The sequence below is a fragment of the Drosophila mauritiana genome, chromosome 3R, assembly GCF_004382145.1.
Source record: "Drosophila mauritiana strain mau12 chromosome 3R, ASM438214v1, whole genome shotgun sequence".
NCBI lineage: Eukaryota > Metazoa > Arthropoda > Insecta > Diptera > Drosophilidae > Drosophila > Drosophila mauritiana.
Window position 1 is genome coordinate 17,431,647 of NC_046670.1, and position 26,579 is coordinate 17,458,225.

Here is a 26,579-nt window from a genome sequence, read left to right on the forward strand (position 1 = left end):
TCAGCAAACATAACTAATCCCTTTGGTGAAACCCACTATTATCCCTCTTCTGCCTTATGGTGACTTTTATTGCTTGAAAATGTTTGCTGGGTGTTCTGCAACCGGTTTTTCTCACTGTGCTCACGCTCTCTCTCTCTCTCCCTCTCTCTCGGTTTCTCTCGCCGCACTCGCATTGCTCATTCGCCGCATCGGCCCGAGTGTTTCGAGTATCTCGAGTGTTTTCAGTGCCGGCGCTCAGTTTCCGCTGAACATTCGAGGCGAACGGTTCGCTGTGTTTGGGCCTGCATTCAATATTCCCCGATTTCCGACTCGATTCGATCCAATCCCGAGCCAAACCAATCCGAGATAGTCGGTGCTGAGCTCCATTCGCGATTTTCGAATTCTGTGGCCATGTGAAGTGCAAGCATCTCGACGTGCCGCAAGAAGTTCTGATAAAGCCTTCAAAACGATAACCATTCATATTCAATTATGTTTGTGCCAAGAACTGTGCTCTAGTTACGCGAATTGCAAGTGAAATCCGTCGGCAAAGAAATTCTGCGGTAAATGTGGTTCCCCTAAAATCGCAAGAAGTGCAGATTACTTCTAAAAATTGTTATTTACATTTTTAATTTATATAACGGTTGAGCATCTCCTTATTGCTGTTACTGCTGTTGTTGCTGTTGTTCTGGTTCTGGTGGCTGGGGATGCTCCCCTAGTTGCTGCCTAACCCGTTTATATCTTTTACTCGACTTGGCCAACTGCACACGCACATACAGACAATGCATCAAGTTGCTGTTCTGGCGCATCCAGCAAATGCACAGCGAGAAAATGGCATGTGATCGATCGTATAAATCAATGTTTATAAATTAAGGAGTAAATATACGAAATTTTACACGCGAATTCAATTCCGTAACAATATTTACAAATGACAACTGATTCGATTAGATATCGTTCTGCTCTTTTTGCTTGTGTATCTTTAAGATACACCTACTTGCCGCACACACCTTCTGTCGCTTGTGTTTCCTTATTGACTTCGCCCCTGCCCCATGGCTCCTCCCCCTCCCGCCTATCACCCTCCTCTTCCTTGGGGCAATGTTTATTTTTGTTTGCTCGCCCAGCAAGCGGGAAAAACAAGTTTTTCTCTTTGAAACCAAAACAACAACCACAGCAGCAGCAACTGCGCCGCAACTCTTGGCTCGCTTTGCTTTTGGAAAATACTTGGGGAAAAGTTCAAGTGAAGACAACTGTTGCATTCAAAATACCAAAAAAAAATATAAATATATACATTTATGTGGAAGTGTCGGTTATGGGTGAGAGCGGAAAATGCGTTAATTAGCGGATAAAAATGCATATGCCAGTGACTCGAATTAAGTCGTTAATCAAACGCCGGGACGAGATCGTGTGTAATTAGCAAATGTCGTGACATATGCAAAAGTAAAAAAAGCGCAAAAAAACACCAAAGAAATGTCAACGCATGTGAAAGTTTATTTTTTGGAAAAGGAAAAACAAAAGTGCTCGTGTGACAAAAATAATTAATTTTTAGTGAGGCGATAAAGAAGCAACGCCAGCGAATAACCAAATTGTCATGCAACAAGTGTTTGCCACATGTTCGCTGTGTTTCATGTGGAATTTCCAGCATTCCGCTCTCCCCAGAACAATTTCGAAAAACCAAAACATAACCCACGATAAAAAGCGCTGTTGTTCTGTTCCGATATGTTCTGAATCACTTGCCTATATATAATATCCATTATATGTTACATATGTGCATATATCTCACAGAGAGCCGCGCGACCCAAATAGGGAGTAACGAGAGCATCATGGGCTTCTCATCAGCCCTCCAAAGTCGGGCCGCCCACGAGGCGCTGATCGTCCGCCAGGATGCCGAGCTCCGGCTGATGGAGACGATGAAGCGATCCATCCAGATGAAGGCCAAGTGCGACAAGGAGTACGCCATCAGCCTGACCGCTGTGGCCCAGCAGGGTCTCAAGATCGATCGGGCTGACGAAATGCAAGGTAAGACTGCAGGTGCGATAAGATTGTATGGCCAATTATTTGGTCAATGATACGTGTACTTGAAGTACTCCACAGTCGATATGGTGTTCTTTTAGCTCGCTATCTACGAGTTCCCAGAATAGGTTATCAAAGAAAGCAATTAAAAAGTGATTTTAATTTATTTAATAATTTAATTCATATGCTAAAGATGAGTTTAAATTTAAATTGAATTTAGGAGTTAATACAAAACATATGTTCACAACAGTAAAGACAACTATTTATAGCTAAATGGACCTAGTTTCACGATGAGTTGCTCGAACCCCATTGACCTCTTGGGTATTACTCACAAGATTCACTGGGTGGCCACTGGCCAGTATCGTCCATTAGTCAGGGTAAAAGTGCGGCAGTTATAAGGCAAGTGTCGATAAGCTGGTGGATGTTATTGTTAATGGCCCCTATACGAGATGGGATGGCATAAGGGCATATCTTGTTCCAAGGGTTGGAGAGTGAAATGCTGTGCCCTTCTTTCTGCACTCCATTTGGTGTGATTTTTGGCAGCCTCCTGGGTCTGAGTAACTGGCCAGTGGCTATCGCGTGACTTGATCGCATTTCCTAGTGAATGAGACGCGTTGGGCTCTAGATATTTCAAACGACTCGAGATAATCGCCAGACAAGCAAATCGCTTTCAACTACCGTGCTCTGGGTGGCATAGTCATTTCATCCGGATGCAGCCGGACGACAGCCAGGACTCTGGACTAAATTGGCCTGCACAATCGCTGCTCTGCCGCTCTGCGGAGCTCATCAAAGTGTCGACAAAGTGCAGCTGTCTTTTGCTTCTAGCTGCTCCTGCTCTCCCCTAGAAGAAAAGCACATGAAAATTGCTATAATTTGCAGGCGGTGTCAGTGCTTTTCGCTTGGGAAATGTTTTCCCTGCTGTTTACATGGCCAAACAAACGTATCCGCTGGATGATGCGAATGTACACGCACACCAACCAGTGCACAAAAGCGTAGCCGAATGATTTAGTTCGGGCCATTTGATATAGCCCAACTATATAAACAATATATGTATATATATACATCTCCGACTGTTTATCTGCTTCGCTTCTCACCTTGACCATGAACTTGAATCGCTCGATTTGAGTGCAGTTTGCTGTCTAAACTTCAGACTTTGCAGCCTAGCGAAGCGCAAACATTTTAACCAAAAACGAAAAACAAAAACCAGAGGAACAGACGTGGGTATTATGTTTCCGATTTGCTCAGCAAATAATTTTCCAAAAATCTGTGCAAGGTATTTGCGTCACTTTTGCATAACGCTGGCTTAAGAAAAGTGATTCATTGCACTTTTACCCAACTGTTCAGCGGATAAACTCCAAATGAGTCATGTGTCTGGGTAAATTGTGGATTAGCTGCGGTTTTACGGGTTTTAAGACTGTGTCTAATGAAGATAGAGACCGTCTCATGACAATATTTATTATAACAGATGTAACTGGCAGTTATCAAGTAAGTGCGGTTGGGAAAATATGACATTTTGTGGAATGCATATGCACCTAATCCCGAATTATCATCATATACTGCAGATTACTATCCTAAAACCAAACCCTCAGTTTATATAAAAAATGTCATGTAATCACATGAGTGTTACTAATGCGTGTTAGCCTTCTATCCCTTTGCAGGCAGCCTGATCTCCAAATCCTGGCGATCCTACATGGATGAGCTGGACCACCAGGCCAAACAGTTCAAGTTCAACGCGGAGCAGCTGGAGGTCGTCTGCGATAAGTTTACCCACCTCTCGCAGGACAAACGGAAGGCCAGGAAGGCCTACCAGGAGGAGCATGCCAAGATCGCAGCACGCCTGAATCATGTGAGTGTCTCGGCCAACACCTTGAATACCCATTAGACATTCGAACACTCGACGCGCCCAGTTCAGACAGCATATGAATTATCAAAAAACAAAAAAACCGGGGCACTGAGAACAAATGTGGGGTTAGTTAGAAGGTAGATTCTTGTCTTTCTTCTTCGCTCTTCCTGCTCAAAGCCTCCACTTAAATGTATCTTTTCTTCGGGTGTACGCATTCATTTATTTATGATTACCATTGAGGAGTCAACTCGACCACAATAATAATAATCATTTGGAGCTTGGGGCCCCACAAGCTCCAAGCTCCGCCCACAGCGCTCTTTTGTTGGGCTGCCCCATTGTTCGATGTTCCCATATAGTATATTAAGTATTTGTATAATCAAAATAAATATTAAGCATTTCTGCGGAAAAGAAGAAACGACTTGGGGCACATTTAAGCAGCTTAAGAGTCTTGTAAACACTCACCATATGAGTGGAAGGAGAACTCCAATGATTGCTATTGGCTTTGTGGGCCCAGTCGGCGTACTAAATCAATAGAAGTGTTTATTTATGAGCCGTGTCGTGCGGCAACAAGTTTATTAACCCGCCGAACAACAGCAAAAATATTAGAACAGCAAAAAAATACAAAAATAAAATGATAAAAAGATAAAAAGCCCATACAACAACACGAGCATGAAGAAGGGTCAACAAATTGCGAATATTTACGGGTGCTGACAGCAAATTAGCATTTTAAATAGACACAAAAGAGCGCGGCAGTCCAGTTTGGTTCGGGAAAAAAGGTGTCCTATGAAAAATGCTTTTTTTGGCCACATGCGACATGTTGCCAGTGGACAGATCGATGTGGCCACTACCAAAATGTCGATGGCGATGACCCAAAAAAAATTGTTTTGTTTCGTGATTTTGGCATAGAACATTCCGCTGCCGCTCGGCTGCTGTTTTATATCTTCCTGCGGCCTTTGTCAAGTCTAAACAAAAGTCTCGTTGGCCATTGCATCGCTCGCTAGCTAGCTAGCTTACTTTATTATTTATTTATTTATCTATCAAGATACCCCCATCTATTTCTGTGGCAAACAAGACTTTTTGCGCCGCAGTTTCGCTGGTGCAAAACAAAATTTAATGGCCGCCGAGAATGCCAATCAAAATTTCAGCAAATCGTCGATGATTTCTTCATATCATTTAACAATGTCTATTGTTTGTACTTGTTTATTGAGCATCGCGAAAAATCAACTTTTATGAATTGAAAAGTACGAAATGGACGAAGATTTCATTAGGATAAAGTTCAAAAAGCTAGATTTATTTGCTCCTTTGGCTTTATCTCCATCCTCAATGGTTTGTAATCAAATAGCAAACTTTGGCAACTGCAAAAAAAAACAGAAGAGGGTCCAAAAAAACTGGCAACTAAACATGCTCCAAACTTGCGCCAATCTCAAGTCAATTGACAACAATTTAGCGAAATAGCAATAAAAATTACAAGGCATGCAGACAGCAGCAAAAAACAAAAAAAAAGGCAAAGCAAAAATTCTGGGTAAAAGACCCCGAGTTGGAAGATGAGAGCTCCGACTCCAGTGAGTCTTGAAAAACGATTCTCTTCTGCGGATTCTCTGGGTTTCTTCGCTGCGTCTCCTCCATCGTCAATGGTTTTTATTTTCTTCATTGGACTTTGACTTTGTAATATTTGCGCAATGGATTGAACCGAACGGCAGCAATAGGAGCAGTTGGAACCTGACTTGTAGACAAGAACTCATCGATGAATTGTTGCTGTGCTGTTGATTTAATAAGTGTCTAGAAATGGGTCGAGCACTCCAGCCAGTTGACCAGTTGGACCGTTGGTCTGTTGTTCTGTCCGGTTGGACGGCATCGATGGCGGAATCGGTTCTATATGGTGTTGATGGATGGAATTGCAGTGTGGTGTTGATGGATTGGCATTAGATTATTATTATTGGAAGCGGACAAACAATGTAGTTGTTTAAGATTGAGTGAAATTGAATTAGACGATGAGCTTATAGACTGCGGCATTATTTACTTAGCATACTTCATGAGTAATGATTATTGCTCATCCCATTCAATAGCTGAGAAAAAGTTAAAATAATGCAGTTAAGTGCTCTGTAAAAATACTTTTTAAATATTTGTTTCATTGCTTTACACATTATATCGTTTTTAATGATCTAAACAGATGTTAAGCCATAAACATAGGAAACTATCTTTTTATATCTTTTACAATTGCTATGTTAACTTGCAAAAAAAAAGTACTTAATCATAAGATAAGGAATATACTTTAAACTATTTGTTATTACAACACTTCACAATAAAACACTTAAAGATAGTAATGCAAACTATCTTACAATCAAGTGCTTATTGCTGGAATTTAGATTGCAAGTTCCAGGAAAATTATTTCAACTTTATATTACTTACTTGATCAAGGAATGTAGTTTGTCGGCAGACTAAACAAGATGTTCAATTTGCTGTCGTTTAATGGCCAAACTCAATCACTTAGACCAGGCTGTCATCAAAATATTTAGGGAAGCATGTTGGCTAGCTGCGAGTTTGGTTATTAATTGAAAACACTTAAGGGCGCCTGCCCGCAACTTGCAGCTAATGGATATGGAATTGGTCTTAATGTATCTTTGTATCTGCTGGCCTGTCAAAACTACTGCACACGCCCCGCAAAAACGCATTAGGTCTGAACTTCCGGGTGGGTTTTCCAGCGCTTTTCCGCACACATGACAGCTTTTCTGGGGCTTCACGTATATGTACGTATATATGCCCCTCCTCCTTGGGTTTCCCCTCAATTCTATTGTATTGATAAACCGCAGAAGGCATGCTAAAATGGCCAGACTTGTTCTTTAGCAGCGGGTATACATTTCCATAGGCTGGCATTGAAAATACTGCGGCGAATCGTACTCGTATTAATTACAATAAGTTCAATTCAAGTATCTTTATGGCAATCAAACAGAACGACGACGTCAAGCGAAACAACAACAGTCGGTCGTCTGTGTTTTCGTCTCTGGTATTCCAGATAAGCCGATAAGATATGACTTTGAAGTGGGCGTACTGCGCGGGGTGGGCCAAGCTGAACTGAACTGGAGGAGCACAAACAAGCGAGTGCAGTGGCCACATCAAATGTATCTAGCAAATGCACATGGCTCCCGTTCAGTTTGTAGCACTTGAAGATACTTAACGAATGGCATGCAAAAGCCAGCGCTTGATTGAATGAACTTCCCCCCATTAAACTTGTTGAACGAGGGGGGGAGCTGGGTAATGTTATTTGAGAAACGGCGCCAGAGTTATGTTTTTCAACCAACCCCCAGAACTGGGAAATGCCACGCCATTTCACCCCAAACCGGCGTCCTTTCACTCCACTCAATTGGCTCCAAGCACAAAAGCCTTCGGACATGCCTTTTAATTGAGCTGCATTGACCTGTGCCCGGAGTTCTGGACTTCTCAAGTGTCTACAAAGTTTTTCGCCCTCCTGCCAATGCATAATGGCCACACGCACGTACAACCCAAGGAAATGGTTCAAAAATTCGAGACTTTAAGTTAGTTTCGTTCTAATTTGACTCACTCTGATGTTAATGCAAAACTTTAGATAATCCCGACCAAGTGAAACAATGCGATACGGTTGGACTATCATGTGGCAGCCCCGGGAAAACGGCTTAGTTTCTACATGATAAATGGAGTCCCAAATCTGAGCCAAGTACAGGGTCGCAAATGCGTTTCGTATACAACCATTTTGGGGCATAAATTCTGAATGTGTCTTGAACCCCAAAATGCTATGCACATAAAATGCCAAAACAACTTAAATGCTTGCCATCTGCGTGGGGGTTTGTTTTTCGGGGCAACAAAAAAAAGGGGGGTGCCACAAAAGTTTCTTGACATTGCGACAAAAGCTGCACAAATTGCAGGCACACATGCCGTTGTCTCTTGACAGGGACAACTTGTAGATACTTTTGTATCTGTTTATTCGCTAGTCACTGCCATAAGTTGTCCGGCCTGTAAGCCCAGTGATTTCGTAAAGTTTTGCAGCTGCGAACTCCTAAATTCGAGCGAACTGCACGCAGCATAAAAATTAGACCTGATATTTGTTGACAACAAACATGGGGCAAAGTTTGTTTTTCATTCGCCGCGAGGGGGGGCGCCATTGGATAACGATTTGTTATTTTTCTATGGGTGGGGGGAGGAGGTCGTAACTCCATGGAGTTGTTAAAAAGCTAACTTGCGGTCGTCGGACGACGTCATGGCGTGCGACTGGCGTCCAACGCCCGGGGTTGGTTTCTCCAACCTCCAACATCCAAACTCCAACTTGCAACTCCCAGCCGATACATTTGGGCCAACAATCATGTTTGGGGGTTGCTAGCATAATTGCCACATAATGGCCACGACTGACTGTGGCGCCACTTCGAGTTGCCCACGGCCAGTTCCGGCTGCAGTCCGCTGACTCATCTGCCGCTCCGCTCCAAGTTGCAACTTAACTTTCGTTTTGGGCCAGCGTCTGCGGATGGCGGAACTATTAACCACCCATCCAGCTGCATCGACATTGTCTGGGCGACATAAATGCAATCCACGTATGGGTGCACTGAAGAAAAGAGCATGCACTTGATGTCAATTTACAAGATATACATAACTATATCTTCATAGATATAATTTTTATGGAAAACTAGCCATTTTTCCCCTTTTTTTTGAGTGTCTGCGAAGAGCGTGTTTGCCAAACTCAATGTCTCGACGGCCCTGATGATGATTACTTCCGCCAAATAGTGACATTTTCCACGTGGCATAGCAATTCCCTCGCCTAATGCAATCGGGCATTCGGCTGGAGAAATCAGTCTGAAGAGTCTTTGTCTGCCAAAAGGAAAACTCGTTATCGGCTAACGCATTGGAAATGAATCTAAATGTAGCAGCGGAAATATTTCCGCAAAGGTTATAACCTTCAGTTTCCACGACACGCATAAATTTTTCACCAAATAAACAAAGAGCTTGTATTTTATGTATATATATAGTTCTTAGCTGCCATTAGTGCGTTTTCATCTGGGCATTATTATATGTAAATTCGAATTAAAATACTCTTGCTCGCTTTCTCGTTTTTCATTTTCTGATTTATATGCCTCGTTATTGGATTTCGCCTTAATTCATATTCCCCTTTTAATTCGCATTGCTGCTGTCGAAAATATCATCAATTATGTTTGTTGATTCTGCCAGCCTGCTGGATTCGCGGCTTTTGTAGTTCCTCGTCAATGGAATATAAGGTGCGGCATCATTTCGGTCTTTTCTTCTATTTTTTTTTATCCATCACCATACATTACCTAGGCAGAGGGTCGCCCCTGGGTCTGGTTCAATCGCCCACGCCTTCATTTGATCATTAAATATCAACAGAACCAGCAGCCAAATTGTTTACTTACTCTCATACATATAAGCCAAGGAAGAAAAACATTAAGAAAACAGCAACATGTTTATTTATAAACAAAAAAATATATCTTGTGTGCTAAATGACGACAAATTATAGCTATTTCATTGCCGCTAATTTTCTAAAGAAATTAATATACACACAACACCTTTTTGCCCCTCATTCAAAACCCTGCACGTGCCCTTTTTAATTTCGGAAAGTCCGTTGTGGTGGCAAATTGAGTTAAGCCCGTTGGACAACCGCAAAATGGCCAAATAAATAAATTGGGAACAGAGTTGGAGTTGTGCAATGCAGCAAGGGTTTGGGATTGGGTTTGAGTGACAGCAGGATGGACGCTTCCACATTGTGCAATGTCAAGTATCAGGGTTGACGGGCCAAGTGAATGGCAGGCGGACAGGACTTTGGCCGGGATGAGTTCCGTTCCGGACGCCTACAAAGCATAAAAGTCACCGAGGCAACCACGCAGTGTCCTGCGTCCTTCTGCCTTAAATTCTAATAGAACCGGCAAATGTCAACGGGGCTACTACAGTGGGCAAGGTGGAGCGGGAATGAGGGGAAAAAATGGAAATTTGCATTATGTCTGCGTTGACGGGATACGGAAATTATTATTCAGGCTTGTTTGGATTCGCCTCTACTTTTTGTCTGATTTTTAAATTCTCTGCTCAACAGTATAATACCAATATTTCTTTATTAAATATTGCTCGAAAGATAAGTTGCCTAATAAACAAATTAATGCAATTACAAATGTTCAAATATGATTAAACATCTTGTGCAAGTTTGTAACCTTAATTCAATGAAAACACCCTCCATTATCTTAAATTTAAGGCTGTGCTTGTATTTTTAATGGATTTTTAATAGTTATCCGACTAGTGTGTCCTGGCCAGTTGTTACATCCTCCCACTGCCGCTGTCTGTGGACAATTTGCCTACAGCCCCCGAAAAGCGCAGCCAAGTGCCAACGAATTTCGACCATGTCATGTGGCCATCCGTGTCCGTGTTAGCCATGGCAACAGCCTGGCCCTTAACTCGTTGGCATTGGTTAGGCCAGACTAGACCAGACCAGACACAGACACCGCTGGCGACCCAGACAGAGGGCCATGTGGACTTTTGGCCACATTTGCTTGGATGCACAGAAAGGGCAGATATACATTTATGGATGGATATGTGTATGTGGGGTGGATGCATTGCGAGCCGCACGGTGGAGATTCAAGTTGCCGAACCGATTCTGATTAAACTAATGGTGGCCATAAATCAGAGCCATGTCGGCGACTTTAATCAAATTTAATGCCCAATACTGCTGCTTGGCACCCGAAAATCTAACAATTAAATTGGCGCGACCGTAATGCTGGCCTTTTTATGCCGCAAAACTCTAGTCGCAAATGGCTAAAGTTATGCTGGAAGTGGGTATGGGCTTGTCTGCGATGTCTGGCTGTGAGTCCTTCGTTCTAATAATGGCAACGCCGCCGCCATTAACAGAACGCATTATTGTTCGTAATTTTCTGTCAAACTGTTGGGCAAAAGCAATTTTGCGGCGCAATCAACAAAACTTCAGTCGCGCCACGCCCCCAAAAGAAACGTCGTCGGCATTTTCCTGGGAAACGCATTCAGATTTTTTCACGTTCCTTTGGTTGGATCCTCCCCAGTCCGGGCTCAAATAATCCTCCCCCTTTTGCTAATTTCCAGACCCTTGGTAATATTTTTTGCATTTTTACGATGCCAAAGATGCTGTCGGCGTGTGGTAGTAGTTGCTGTTGTTGTTGATGTTTGCCGTTGGCGCTACACTACCGCCTTGCACATTGCTCATACGCAGCGTTGGCCACGTTCAAATAAGAATCTTGAGAAAATAGTGGAAAATTGAAAATTCAGCGAGAGATAAAAGCTGGTGATGGGCAGGGGTGGGGTTGCTAGGGGGGATGGGAAATGTTGACTGTGTCTGCGTTAATTCGGTTTCGCTAATTTGGAATGGCGCCAAATTGAAAATAAAAACTTTGCCAGCACGAAAAAATACCGCTGCTCGGCAGATACAGTAAACAATCGTTAATATGGCTAATTGAAATGGTTCTACCCCCCGAAAGGTGATTGTTGTGACTAGGTAATACATAGCGAGAAAGCGCCGTAAACTATTTTATGCGAAACAAATGATAATTGTTACTTCTTGGTTGATTAAAATAGTTGCAACACCCCTAATTGATATCTCACATTAACACTTTTTTTACTAGGTAGTTAGTAATTAGAAAGTTTATTTACATATTAAATTATTCTATAAATATGTATTTAATAAGCTTTGTCTACTTAATATTAAATGCCTTTCTGCTCTCCTGACTTTTCTTTTAACTTTCTGTCAGTCGGAAAATTTTCTTGTTTTCGCTTCGCGCAAAAGTGAAATTTATGTTCTCAGTTGGGGCTAATTTATGTTGCACGAAAATAAATAATATTGTTTGCCATCAAATATATAGGAAATTACGTAGCCGCCGCGTGTGCCGCCAAAAATGATATTTTCGCTTAAGTGCAATGGGAAATGCGACAGCTGCAGCTAGAAAATTAATACGCCAGCGATTGTGTTTGAACATTCGGCAGGCAAACGAATATAATGAAAGCGCTACAAGATTTTATAGCTGCCTGCCTACTAAAAATAAAAATGGCGCAGTGCAGCCATGACTCAAAATGGCATACCCGAAAAAATGAAATGCAAGGTGGTATCCACAGCTTAACCCACCCATTTCGGGTGGTGCACTTTCATCAGCCGCCGCTGGAAGCCGCAAAAGTGTGGGCATAGGTCATGTGCTCAGACCCTGGCAAATCAATCGATTCCCTTTCGAAAAATTCACCTTGAAAGCCAAAGCTTGCCATTGTGGGCCGGGGTAAACCGAAAAAAGGACAACAAAATCGTTTTGTTTGTGCTCATTAAAATGTACTTGAACAACCAGCCGAGTGTTCACGCCATCGAAAGAGGAAAAGGTCGGGTTTTTTGATGCTAAAGGGCTGGAAACCCCACGAAGGTAACTTAAAATGCAGTGAAATGAATGAAAGAGCAAGACAAGCTAAAATGCATTATGAACCCAATCCAAATTTAAATTCAATTGGGGTCATTGGAGCATACATTACAATGTGTTAATTGATGAATGTGCTAATTCACAAATTGAAAGTGCGAAAGTTACGTGAGGCCAAGTTATGATGAAACTCGAGAAATGAGTCAACTTAAATGCTCAAAATAAGTGGAACGGAAAGCGTGCTAAATTAACTAACTTCTATGGGAAAAAGAAAGAAGGTTCAATAATTGAAGCTAGTTAGCACAACTTTAATTGTTTACAATCTTAGTAGATTGTGTATTTTTTGCAAGTACCTGAGATATAATGAACTTTATACTCTATATATTTTAATGATATTCAGTTATTGTTTGAGCAACACAAAAAGTATCTGCCATATTCTTGAGCAACCCTCCAAATTGCCCAATTCCCCATTAAAACACTTTTATCTTTTCTCTTTTGGGCCGCACCTCCTCAATTGCTTGTCTGGCGATTATTTCGGTAATTAAAATCGACTTAATGGTGTACGACAAAATGCGAAGCTTAGTGGCATGCCAATATGACATTGAACTCTGTGCGCGGTACTCAAGCGTACTCTTTTTCGGAGCCCACCCTCCTCCCCAAATTGGTCAAGGCGAGTGTTCGAACCGAAAGATACAAAATAGTGACAAAGTGCCACTAGAAACCGAAGGGGCCACACACAACGAGCAATTATTTATGGCCCAAAAGAGACAAAAAGCGGGCTGTGTCAATGGCCAACAAGCGCTTGGCCACCACTGAAGCAGGGAAACGTGCCAAAAACTGAGGCAATAATAACAGGGTATCGCCTGCTAATTTTTTGTATTTTTGGTAAGGTCACCAGAAAAATGGGATGGGATTTTTTTCTGCTCTGGGCTTTTCCATGCGCCACTTCAGTTCGGTTCGGTTTTTCTTTTATTCTACTGTTCACTTGCAAAGTGATGTTGATTGTCAGCTGAACTTGTTTGGTTTGCGGATTTACCATGCGCCACATCCGCATCCGTGTCACCAGCGTCAGCGTGTCGGGACGAGCAGAAAGTGGAGCAGAAAACCTGAAAAAAACCATACAACCGGGTAGTAGTAGTCTCACAAAAATAAAAATAAAAAAACTAAAGAAAATAATGGTAAAAAAAGGCGGCGAACAAGTTGCGAGAAAATCAAAAACAAAAAGAAGTCCGCTGTGTGTTTATTTCTGGTTCTCGACTTGCATCTCGCGTCGCGTTTCGCAGTCGCAAATACTTAATTGAGCAGATTTGGAGTCAATTATTGCCAAAGAGAAATTCTTAAGCGCAAAACTTTCGAGCGTGAAAGTCGACTTTGTCTAATTTGCGCTGGAAAGCCGCCAAGTCGACTCTGATCCGGTAAATGATTATGATTCGCAGTGCATTTTGGCATTGCATTAACACTAATATGGGGAAAATTGCTCGCTAAATGGGAACACACCCACAAAAGACCATCATTTGCACATAAAGAAATTATGGATTGTTATGCTTATAAGTTATTTCTTTAATCATTTAATATATGATTAATATATCACATTGAAGGCAAACTAATATTTTCTTGCTGCCTCTGGCTTAGGTAAAAACCAAGTTACACATTTGATTTTTTCACTTCCCCATTTAATTAAAGTTGATAAGCATACTTTTGCCTGTTCCCAATAACAATCTCGTAATTGCCATCTAAACGAAGCCAATTGCAAAGGCAAAGACAAATCAGTGTATCAATGGAGAGCTTTCGTCTGAGCGGCTCCTAATTGGCAATTTACGTAATGAGGCATTGATTATCAGGTAATTACTGCGCGAAGTGGAGCAATATGTAAGAAAGCTTGATGACGTTAAGCAGATATATATTTGTAGTGTATATGTGGGATATTGGTATGCATTTGTATATACTTATAACCGATAAACCGGTTAATGCGCACTTGCCTCAAAAAGGTTCTGGTGCCGTTTAGTATATTCAAAAGAATTCATTTCAATTTGCGCTCGCCGTAATCACAAGATCGACCCAAAGTTGATCGCCCTCGCTCCGCTTGGTACGAGAAATGCCAAAAAAAAAAAAATAACAAGAAGAAACTCAAAAAACAATAAAGAAAAGAAGCTGAGAGAACAACAGCTCCAACAAGGTCATAAACAATTAAAAGAAGTGACAGACTATGTATGACAATAAATACTAGAAACATCAGCAAATGGCGACGTCAAGCTCACGTAGTTGCTGTGATTTTTATCTTGTGTGTGAATTTTATTTTGCCCAAGTTTTCCCCGACTCGCTTTTGCCGATCTCTTTCCGCGAATTTTACGAGGGGAATGTTGATCCCCCGGGCAAATAAAGAAAAAACCACCGCGAAGGTGGCGCTTATTTTGTTTGAACTCTTGCACATACATAAGTATATATATCTGTATATAAAGATAGAGATATAATGGCCATATCCCAGTTTGGTCTCGACCAATTTGGCTAATGATACCAGCTCAGCAGTTACGCTTATTGAATACTAATAAGCTTACTTCGTTTAGTGGGAGCAGTATGAACGGATTCGAGGATCGTTCAAGTGTTAACACATAAAATCAACTGTTATGTTTCGGGTCCCGTGTAGCCCATAAATCCATGGCTTAAGTCTAACCCAGCTGAAGCCTTCCGTTCGTCTCATATTGCACGAGTTCTAATTGGAGATGCGGCCTAGCCAGGCGCAATAAAAATTAAGTTGCCGACTCGAACGGAGCGCGTTAAAAAGGTTTTCTAACACGCCAACAGGCAACGAACTGTCTGCAAACCCTTTTCAGTTTATTTTCTCGTTTTTGCCTGGCCGACTGGCTGTGCCTTTATCTCATTATAATCTACGCGCATGTGCGGCACATTCGTATCTTTTCAGTCAATTTCAAGTACCCTCTGCCCTCAGATGCAGGCCGAGAAGATTTCGAGAACGGGCTGAACAAACAGCCAGCAGCGGCAGCTGGACACTGCTAGAAATTTTGTATAACTTGCAATAAAACATAAGATAAATGCTTAAACAGTCCTTAAATACATCTTAATGATAATCAAATAAATAGATATAGTATCCACTTCGTAACATCTCTAACTTATATACATTTTTGCTTCCTTTAATGGAATGATTCTCACGTATGTCTTACAAATTACCTTCTTTTTCCCAGTGTAGTCCCTGAAACGGTGACCGGGAAGGGGGGTAGAGTCAACAGCAAACAAGCGCAGACAACGTTTGTCGGTCAAAATCAAAATCAGCCCCAGCCTTTGTTCCTTTAATTCCGAGAATCGTGGACCAGTTATGAAACAAGTCTGCAACATGCACACCAGCACAGGGGCAAAAGAGAGTTACAGGCGCTGCGATTCGAGTTGAGGTAGAGAGGTAGAGTCGAGACGAGACGAAGCAGAGAAAACAATAAAGAACCCAACCCGAGGGCTAAAAACGTATTGGGCCCGAATCTGGACTTTGGTTGGGGTGATGGGTAGAGGAGTTAGGGGAATGAGAGGATGGGGGATGGGAGATGGGGACTTCGCCTCGTTAGCTGCGCCTGCGCGCCGGCCGAGAAAAATATGTACTTTATGGATCGAAGACGGAGTCGTCGGGGCTTTTGTACCTGCCACTTGGCTCCGGGCAGCGCTGCAACTGCAACTTAATTTCTTGGTCGGCGTTGCTGCAGTGCAGCGGCTGCGTTGCAAGTACTTCATCATGTTTGGGGCAGCAGTAAAAATAAATTAACAAAAGCCAGTCGGGCACGGCCATTCAGCCATTCACCACTTCCCGGCCAACTCTATCTAGCTGTCCAATATGAGACGTAATAACTTGGCCCGAAGGAGAGCCGTGCGAACGCAGACTGCTTCCTTGACATCAAAAGCGCAGCTGGCCTGCTGTGGATCAAGTTCAGGCTTTGGTTTCGTTTCGGCCAAATGCAGAGAAGCTCGTAAATTTGTATTGAAAGCTGAAAGTGGGTAGGATCCATCTCGGGGAATATCTAGGGAACTAGTCTTAGATAATCATCATATAATCTGTGTAAAAATAATAATTTCTCTGGCTTGTTTTGAAAACTTATTAATATTATAGTGGATTATAAATATTATAAGTTCTTAATATTTAAAACTGTTGATTTAAAACAAAGGCACACTTTAATTTATAATAATCAAAGAACACCCTACTTTATAACAGCGCTCTACCCCGAGTTATTGCCATGTTTTTGTTTATGAGATCTGCTTGGCTCTTGAAATTTATGCTTGTTCCGAGGAACGATCGCTGCCGCAGGATTTCGCATGGGGAGTCGCGCGTGTGTGTGTGTGTGTATCTGTGTGTATGCAAAACAAGTTGCAAGCGACACGTAGGTGGCTTTGAATATTGAAAAGTCGTTCTGCAGCCTCTCCGGCGGCGATTAAGACCTCCCGGTTCGGTTCGCATTTGGCCAATGAAGGTGGCACTTCCAGGCCGCCAAAACGAAAGACTTAAGCGACGAACTCGCTCGCGGCAATTGGCCGATTCGAAGACACTTTCACTGCGATCGTCGATTTTGCCATTCTATTCTTTTGTCTGCTCAACGACACTCGACTGAAATAGAAAGTGCTGGCAACGGCCAAATCGTCGACATCATTTACAGATCCAATTTAAATTCGGACCATTTCGTCATGCTTCTTTCACTTGGCACGCATGCAAATTTGTGCAAAATTTAAAGAAAAGACGAACGGGCAGGCAGCCATAAAAAAAACTTGGCAAATATTATTCACGAATTGGCCAACGAAAGTGAAGCTATTGCGTGGCAATTATGCGACTGATTTGTGAATTGTTTAAATAGTAAATTCAACAGAAGCCAAAACGGCCACATGGAGCGATTACAGTTGAAGCCATCAAAACGGGTTGGTCGTTAGTATTAGCGTGTCCATTGTTGTGGTCAGTTGAGAGGGGGTTCATTGACCAGGTTGGCAAAAAGGCAAAAGCACTGGCACGAACCACGAAGTCCCCTTCCACGACAAGTCTGGGCGACTCCATGGGAAATTACGCGAAGTCCCTGGTCCGCGGAGGAAACTGGGCAAACTCCGACTCTCATGTATATTGACCAACGGTCATAAATTTGCATAATTCGCAATTGCACGGCTGCTAAACGCCAGCGTTATAAACGATCTCGAATGCTTCATAAAACATCATTATTATTGTCAAAGCTGTCGGCACTTATGCAACATCTTGTGGCTGCTAACTTATTGAAAAACTCCCGGACCATCGGCTGCATTGATTGCCCCGCCCCGCCCCACCATTTCGACCACAACAAAGGGAAGTCCCAGGCGTGTGTGGCATTTGCTATCGTTTTTATTGTCACAGATGCTGCCAAGCCGTTTCATATTCAAATATTCCACAGCCAAGAAAAACTCTCACGCGCTGACAAAAAAAAAAAGAAAACATAAATGCAATTCCGTCTAGGGTTTAGCTTTTGACTTGTTTTTCATTTTTGTTGCCCCTCCTCTCTCGGTTTTCTCGAGTCGGTTTCTTTTTATTGCATCACGATTCCGCAATACATTTGACAAATTTATTTTGATTAGAGGCAATTTCTTTGGAAGTGTAGACATGAATTGAATTTCGCTTGATTGAGTTGTGCTCTTTTATCGTTATTGTTCGTATGTGTATGGTAGGCACTGAAAAAATTTAAATATACCTGTATTATAAACAAATATAGAAAATTCTATAAAATAGTATTGGATAGGTAGTGCTTTATTTTATATACATATGTACAGAAAGTATAACCAATACTTTTGAATGCCCCTGCTAAACAATACGTTTTGATTAATGCGCTAAACTGAAACGTACACATTTGGCATTGGCAAAAATGTGCAAAATTCCTAGCGAAATCGTAAAAACAAAAAGGCGATTATAAAAATAAACAATGACGTATCAACAATGAAATTATAGCGGACAAATTTTAGAAGCTGTCACAGTCATCATGAGAAATGTCACAAAAAAACAAAATCTTATTAAGACGAACGCATTCATTTCGGACTTGAATCATAGACAGCTTGCAGCTTAATTTGTCTAAAATCTAGAAATTATAAACACAGAATTTTCCGCTTAATTTCATATGCAGCAATAAGCGTTTGCCAAAGTATACAGAATCGGTATCCGAAACAGAAGCAGAAAATCGAATCGAAAGAATCAAGCTGATTAATGCAAAACGTGGCAGCTGGCACCACTTGTCACAGATTCCATTAGGTCATCGCCGCATTTACATATAGATTCGGTATTTAGAATTTCGAATTTTTAAACTGTGCGTTGTCGCCGAAGTTTAAAGATGCTAGCATCCAATTCAAACCGCCGGGGAAAATTGCGTGAGAAAATCGAGAAAGTTTCGCTGGCTGTATGCAGGTGGCAGATTAGCAACTTTCCTCGGATTCGTTTGGATACGCTGTTCTGGTGGCCAAGACGCAAAAAAAAAAACAAAAAAGCTGAAATACTGAACGAAAAAAATTGGCAATCATTTGTAAACAATGTGTGAGGCGAGGTCCAAGTGGGGGGAAGGTGGGAGGTGGAAAGGGGCTTATGGTTACCAAAATGCTATTGACTGTTTAGCCGCTGAGAGGTAAGAAATACGGCGCGCATGACCCACTTTCGAGCCATGTTTATTTCTTCTACTTGTGCCTGGCCTGCCCCTCTGTCGCTCTCTCTTTCTAAACAACTTTTTAGGCAAATTAGCAGCTGCAAAGGCATTGAAAGTTGCTTAACCACTTGCCGAAAAAAAGAACAAATAGAAACACGGAGCCATATAAGCAGAACCAGAACCTTACTGAATTGGTTATTACGTAGCCCAGCAATGGCAACAAAGTTGTCTAGATTGCAGCCAATTTCAAGATAACTCTCGCAAAACACTCTCGACAGCACTTTCAATGCCAAATCGGCCAAACTGGGTCAGCAATTTATATAGATATGCGTGCCACCGAATTGTTTTTCGCTAGCCTTGCCATTTTCTAGCGATTTTCATTCGAGAATTCCCAAGCCCGATCATTCAATTAGTTAATCCATCTATTCTGCTGTCTTCCGCGTTCGGTGCAAAAGTTCAAAACTGTCTGCAATTAATATGCATAGTCAACTGCACAACAGCAACATCAACAAAAACGCAACTCAAGTTGCTAGTGACCATGGGTGAATTATGCCAAAATGTGGTTATTAATAAATTATTAATTTAAAATATTAAAAGAATATTCAGCGTGTCCATTCAGTTCAAAATTATCGTAACTTTAACAACATAATATTGCTTTCAAAACGACCTTATTTATTATAAGAATTAACATTTTCCATTGTGTCTTTTTCATAAATATTGAATGATTTATTATAGAAAAAAAGTCATAATCGATTTTTTGATAGCATTGACGAGTTATTCAAATTCGATGAGTTTAGTGTTTCAGTTTATAAATTTATATTTATTGTGACTATTTTGCATTAGCGTCTTAAGGTTCGCAGTTTAATTTCTGGATTTCTATACAAACCAGTTCACAATTTTTATAAAGTGATTTATGGACAATAAAAATTATCATAGGTAATATTAATTATTTAGGAAATATTACGTTTAGCACCAAAATATTTAATTTGCCCACTGTGCCCTGCATCAGCTGCATTATGTCCATGCAACCTTAACTCAGCAACTTTGCAGCTGCTTGACTAACTGCACTTTGCTGCCATTAGTTGTGGCTTTGGCTTTAAGTTTGGCTTTGGCTCTGGCTTATAGATTCAGCTGTAGGCCCGACTTGCGATTCCGCTGCAGTCGCAGTCCTCGGCAACAAAGTCGCTGTTGATTTTGTTGACACTGCTAACGGATGCTGGGATGTGGATATGGATGTGGACGTGGATGTTGGATGTTGGCTCAGCTGCATAATGCAATCCTTTTGCCCAGTCACTTATCAGTCATTTGTGGAGCCGCGCGCTTGTTTTTTTTCTATCTCTCATATTGTTTTTGTTTTGTGTTTTTTGTTGGCTTTGCGGTGGGACGTGTACCTTGCATAATGGACAAACGTGAGAAAATGTTTTGCGAAGAAAGTGTGAGAGATACTCAATGGAGCAGATAGGTGTCGGTGGATTCATCGAGTTGGGGCAGCCGAGTGGGCTCCATTATGCGATTACTCGCATGTGGAGCACTTTGCGCGACCAAAAGCAAACACGTAGTGACGCCGGCGATAATCATGATGTAATGGGCACAGGTCCAGCTTTTTTTCCTCATTTTTTCATTTTATTTGGGAAAGTGCCGCCATGACAGAGGCACACGTGTGCCGACTGACCGCAGAGAAACCCCCAGCTAAACCCCAATCCGCTTCCTTTTCTCATTCCAGCTCACCGACGAGGTGGTGCGCAAGAAATCTGAATACCAAAAACATTTGGAGGGCTACAAGGCGCTGCGCACGCGCTTCGAGGAGAACTACATAAAGGGTGAGTGAGCAATGAAGGGTATATCGGGTTGCCAAGTGGGAATCCAACCGAATGTGGCACAATGAACTGAGTTTCTGAGTTGGTATGATATGATTATCTTGAAACTTTAGCACCCAGTCGCAGTGGCCGCAAGCTGGACGATGTGCGGGACAAGTATCAGAAGGCCTGCCGCAAATTGCATCTCACACACAACGAGTACGTGCTGTCCATCACGGAAGCCATCGAAGTGGAGAAGGACTTTCGTAACGTCTTGCTGCCGGGACTGCTGGAGCATCAGCAGTCCGTCCAGGAGAGCTTCATCCTGCTGTGGCGCAACATCCTGCAGGAGGCGGCCCAGTATGGCGACCTCACGGCGGACAAGTACAAGGAGATCCAGAAGCGCATCGACACTGTGATAGGGAACATCAATCCGACCGAGGAGTACGGCGAGTTCACCGAGAAATACAAGTGAGATTCCCCCTTCGGAATTTAGTTGATATACAATCTAATTGATTAGTTATGTTTCTAGAACCTCCCCCACAACACCGCTGCTCTTCCAGTTCGATGAGACGCTCATCCAGGATATTCCCGGCAAATTGCAGTCTAGCACGTTGACAGTGGACAACCTCACGGTGGACTGGCTGCGGAATCGTCTCCAGGAACTGGAGGGAGCCGTCAGGGATTGCCAGGAGAAGCAGCTGAAGATGATCGAGCATGTGAATGGTGGCTCGCCGGTAGCCAATGGCAGCATTATATCCAACGGCAGCAACACATCCAACGGCATTCAGTCCAACAAGGATAGCCTATGGTAAACAAAGTAATATACTATATACCTTTTCAGTTGGTAATCTCTGTTTTTGTAGCCGCCAGTCGAAGGATCTTAATGCACTGCGCTGCCAGGAGAAGCAGAAACAGAAGCTGGTGGACATGATCAAGTGCGCCCTGAACGAGGTGGGATGCGAGGAGCTGCCCTCCGGATGCGACGATGACCTCACCCTCGAGCAGAACTTCATCGAGAATGGCTACAACAACGAACAACAGGTGGGTCTTTAGTTTTCCCCTTAAACCACTTAGGTTTTGGTTAATCATAAGATGTAGGTGGTCATGGTCGAACTAATCGTATGTGATACAAAACCATTTCTTTCTCTCTGGATGCTGCCCTCTTACCCATGCCATATAAACCCATAAACACACAACCGAAACTTAACCCATTAGCAGAGATCCAACTCCACCAGTTCACCAGGTCTGGGCATAATGAACGAGCTGATGCGACGCGGTGGGGTATTGACCCTGTTGCGTGGAAGGGGTCGCCACTTCAAGCGCAAGAGTACACCACAACCGGCGACGCCGATGACGCGATCGCGACAAGGACGCTTCAACAAGTTGCAACCGCGATCCCAGAGCCTCGGATCCTTGTCGGTAATTAGGGATGGGAATGGGCCAAGTCCTGCACGTTACGAGCCCATTACTAACCATCGTTTGCGCCAGGCGGCAAGTGTTCACTATTTGGGCGAGGAGATCGCCACGAGCTCCACTAATCCGCCCGATTTGCCGCGTCTGCGGCGAACCCAGTGTTCCATGTTGTGTTTGGGGGAGGACGAGGAGCCTGTTGTCCTTGCCTCGCCCGCCCCGCTCACCCAGCTTACCGCTGCTGTCCTTACTAACACCAATAACAATCATATCTATGCCGATCTGGAGTTGGATAAAAAGAAGGATACTTCACCGAGTCCAGAAAGTAAGGAGGAAGACGAAAAGCAACCAATTCAGCCGAAAAAAGAGCAAATACAAATAGAAATCAACCAAACCGTCGCACCTCAGAACTCCATTGATGCCCATCTGGACAGGATTGATGAGCTGAACCGTGTGCTAGACGATCGGCTGAAGCGCACTCTTCAGCCCAGCGATGATGTGAATGCCATCGAAAGTGCCGAGGAGAATCACATACAAACCAGGAAGTTGGCCAAAGATCCAGATAGCCAAACGAAACGCAGCTCCAGCTCCAGTTCAGAGTGCCGATCCTCCAAGGATACGAGTCACTCCAAGAAGCGTTCACTGTCCTTTAGCCAGAAGTCCATAAGCAACATATTCAGCAACATAAAGGAGTTCTCCAAGAGTCCACTCGTTAGGATGGGCAAGAGTCATACCCTCAACGAAGAGCAGGATGCGAAAAGGACGCAACCAAGTCAACAGCATCATTCCAGTGGCAGTGATTGCCCCACAAACAGTAGCAGCTCCAGCAGTAATAATAATAATAACAATAAAAATACCAGTAGCAATAGCAATCACAGTGCCTCACAGTCCACGATCATAACGAGCACGATCACCACCACCATAACGACTACAACTACCACGACGCCGTCCAAGGAAAACTCAAGACTGAAATTCAAGGTGCCCAAGATCCAGAAGAAATCAAAGGCCATCCGCAATACATTCCGCTCCAAGTTGCTCAATTTCCAGTTGAAGCGCTCCAAGCCATGCAAACAGTGCACCAAGAGACGTCGCATCCATCCCAGCAAAAGTGTCTTTGATTTTGCGAAAGAGTTCGAGGTGGATCAACCGGCTGGTTCGGCGGCGGATGAGCAATTCTGCAGCTGCCCGCCAGCTGGTCAGAAACCTGTTAAGCCATCCGTCCAAATATCCGGCCACAAAGAGCACCAATTCGAGTCCAGTTCCGGAGAGCTGGACGAGAGCTCGGATCGGGACATCGACAACGACGAGGAGGAGGAGGATAGCGCCAGTGACGACGTGCTCAGCATGAAGGATCACTGCTACTGCGTGCCCAGCCTGGCGGCCAGTGTGAGTTACCCGTAGTCGCATCCGTATCCGTATCAGTATCAGTACCAGTATCTGAGAATAAACCACCGCACCCACCGTATCGCGAGTATCTAAGCCAACTGGGCGCCACCAGACGCCACCTCACAGAGAATCGAAAACCGCATCGCTTTGCATGCCTCTTCAATTTGCATGTTTGATTGATTGTGCATGCTTTTCCTGCGCTCACGTTCAATATCGAAAGCATGTTGTGTGGAAATGAGCTTTTTATAGAGCGGATCCAAAAATAAGACACAGGGTGACCTTAAAACTTGTGGGTTGGGTATAGCAAGTAGTCGTTGTGATTTTATTTCAGTTTAAGTTTAAAACATCTTAAGAACATGAAAGAGTTTTCTTTAAGCAAATATTTACATCTAAAGGAATAGAAGCGTCACTTCGTACTTTCCTTCATATTTAGTATAATTTCACATAATTTATTATTTATTATTAGAGAGAGTGCAGAAATGTCGCTGCTGCTTTTTAAGTTTCCATACCCTTCCCATTGCCAAAATTACTTGTGCGTGCCAATGGGAAAGAGCGAAAGTGACCGAGAGACAAGTTAAGAATTGAGGAGAATAAAGCGATTATATCTTTTAGTTCTCACCGATCGGACGAGCCGTTTGGATACCGACCAGCAGTCGCCATTAATCTAGTCCATTGAAATGTTTGGCGTCTGTTTGGCCAGTGAGCAGTTGGAGATATATCACATTCGTATCCGACAGAACGCGTGACTATTTCAGTTTTGGTTTTGTTCCGCGAGACAATTGCGCAAGTTGAAGTAGTAGTTTTTGCTCTTGGGTCACCTGGTAGTTCCATCATGAGCAGTTCCGGACACAGCAGCAACTATGCCGGAGCCGAGAATGGGGGGATTTTCGAGACAATTGTCTTTACGGGTCGGCCGATTCCACCGGCCCGAAAAAAGCGGCCAAAATCGAAAGTATTTGTGAGTCACTCGACGACGAGACAACCTTGAATGCAGATCCATATTTTCCACCTTTGTGTAGTAACGATATATACCTATGATTTAATTTGCCTTTTGCTTACAGTATTTAATTATAATTAATTTGCGTTTCTAGCCCATAGCTACTGCAGTTTCGTCAGAGCCAATTGCACCCACGCATTTCCGTTTTCCATTTGGAAATGTGGAAATGGCGTGTTAACCGATTCGCATCTATTTTAATTTCCTTCGCCTGTTTTTTCTTAAATCTGCATGCTTTCACTAAAAACATTCGGGGATTATTGTATATAGATTTAGCTAATTATCCGAATCTTTCAGATATCGCTCTCCACAAATCGTCCGCTTTACGAGGAGGAATGGTTCCATGGCGTTCTGCCGCGCGAGGAAGTGGTTCGATTGCTGAATAACGATGGTGACTTCCTGGTCCGCGAAACGATTCGAAACGAGGAGAGCCAGATTGTGCTCAGTGTCTGTTGGAATGGGCACAAGCACTTCATTGTCCAGACCACCGGCGAGGGTAACTTCCGGTTCGAGGGACCGCCATTTGCCAGCATCCAGGAGCTGATCATGCATCAGTATCACTCGGAATTGCCAGTGACCGTGAAGTCGGGAGCCATACTCCGGCGACCAGTTTGCCGCGAGCGCTGGGAGCTGAGCAACGATGATGTGGTGCTTCTGGAGAGGATTGGTCGGGTAAGATATTACTATAACTACCTATGATTTAAAGTACTTCATACTAAATGGATCTTGATATTTGCAGGGAAACTTTGGGGACGTCTACAAGGCCAAACTAAAGTCCACCAAACTGGATGTGGCTGTCAAAACCTGTCGAATGACCCTGCCCGACGAACAGAAGCGTAAATTCCTGCAGGAAGGACGCATCCTTAAACAATACGATCATCCGAATATCGTAAAATTGATTGGCATTTGTGTGCAGAAGCAGCCCATCATGATTGTCATGGAATTGGTGCTCGGTGAGTTAAATATTTGAAATTGTTTTATAAAATATCAATTTATAATTTATAATTTAAACTTCATATTTCAGGTGGTTCGCTTTTAACTTATTTGCGCAAGAACTCAAATGGCCTCACCACTCGCCAGCAAATGGGCATGTGCAGAGATGCGGCAGCAGGTGGGTGTACTTAAATTTAACTAAGTTAATTAATAACTTACATATGAATAATATTAAATAACTCTTTCTTTAAGGCATGCGATATCTGGAGTCCAAGAACTGCATTCATCGCGATCTGGCGGCGCGTAATTGTCTCGTTGACTTGGAGCACAGTGTGAAGATCTCCGATTTCGGAATGTCTCGCGAGGAAGAGGAATATATAGGTAACTATAACTACACTATAGAGAAGAACCTTATAACTAATGTATGTTTCCTTCAATAGTTTCCGATGGCATGAAGCAAATACCTGTGAAGTGGACAGCTCCCGAGGCCCTGAATTTTGGCAAGTACACCTCGTTGTGCGATGTGTGGTCCTATGGCATACTGATGTGGGAGATCTTCTCCAAGGGCGACACACCCTACTCCGGCATGACCAACTCCAGAGCCAGAGAGCGCATCGATACGGGTAAATACTACTATTATTTGCTTTTAATATGCAATGAATATGATCCCTGATTTATAAACTCCAGGATATCGTATGCCAACGCCGAAGAGCACGCCCGAGGAGATGTACCGACTGATGCTCCAGTGCTGGGCAGCCGACGCCGAGTCCCGACCGCATTTCGATGAGATCTACAATGTGGTGGATGCACTGATCCTGCGCCTGGACAACAGCCACTGAGAGCGGCTCCATGCGGAACACTTAGCGTATACTCAACGTAGATTTAGTCAGCGCTTTTAAAGTACGTTTCGTCCGAGGACTTGACAACGAGTTGCCTGTATTTATGAGATAGCATATACCTACTATACATTTTACCACATAAACCATATTTATATAGAGACATATATATTTTCTAGCCATGTAAATGTAAATTTCGATGTGTACTGTAGTGTGTGTTTGCCTGACTGAGCGTATGTAATAAATCCTTAATGTGCCAAAAACCGCAAGAGATCTTAAAACAAAAAAAAATACGAAAAATAAAACTGATATTGTGTGTCTGCTTGAAGAACGGCGTTCGTAACCTAAGCTCATGAATTTATATATTTTTAGTTGT

General features: G+C 43.0%; 1 protein-coding gene across 6 annotated transcripts; it reads left to right on the forward strand.

The window, feature by feature from the left end:
* Positions 1-226: 226 nt before the first annotated feature.
* On the forward strand, positions 227-26,501 carry LOC117142417 (tyrosine-protein kinase Fer). 6 transcript variants are annotated; one of them, XM_033306370.1, is made up of 14 exons: positions 227-539; positions 1,759-1,992; positions 3,645-3,832; positions 20,569-20,665; positions 20,776-21,112; positions 21,174-21,452; positions 21,508-21,685; positions 21,863-23,440; positions 24,732-25,106; positions 25,174-25,387; positions 25,459-25,545; positions 25,620-25,748; positions 25,808-25,990; positions 26,055-26,501. In XM_033306370.1, exons 2-14 carry the CDS (start codon positions 1,797-1,799, stop codon positions 26,204-26,206), a joined length of 3,993 nt encoding a protein of 1,330 aa, XP_033162261.1. In that variant the 5' UTR covers positions 227-539; positions 1,759-1,796; the 3' UTR covers positions 26,207-26,501. The 6 variants fall into 6 exon arrangements, with proteins under 6 accessions (XP_033162261.1, XP_033162262.1, XP_033162263.1 ...); XM_033306371.1 differs by having other exon boundaries at positions 228-539; positions 21,162-21,452; positions 21,860-22,063; XM_033306372.1 differs by having other exon boundaries at positions 228-539; positions 21,860-22,063.
* Positions 26,502-26,579: the final 78 nt, after the last annotated feature.

Bases quoted from the DNA above. Each gene is read 5' to 3' on its own strand.
- LOC117142417 (XM_033306370.1), top strand. From the start codon at position 1,797: ATGGGCTTCTCATCAGCCCTCCAAAGTCGGGCCGCCCACGAGGCGCTG. The intron at 25,107-25,173 runs GTAAGATATTAC...TGATATTTGCAG, and splicing joins TTCTGGAGAGGATTGGTCGG to GGAAACTTTGGGGACGTCTA. The intron at 25,546-25,619 runs GTGGGTGTACTT...TCTTTCTTTAAG, and splicing joins GTGCAGAGATGCGGCAGCAG to GCATGCGATATCTGGAGTCC.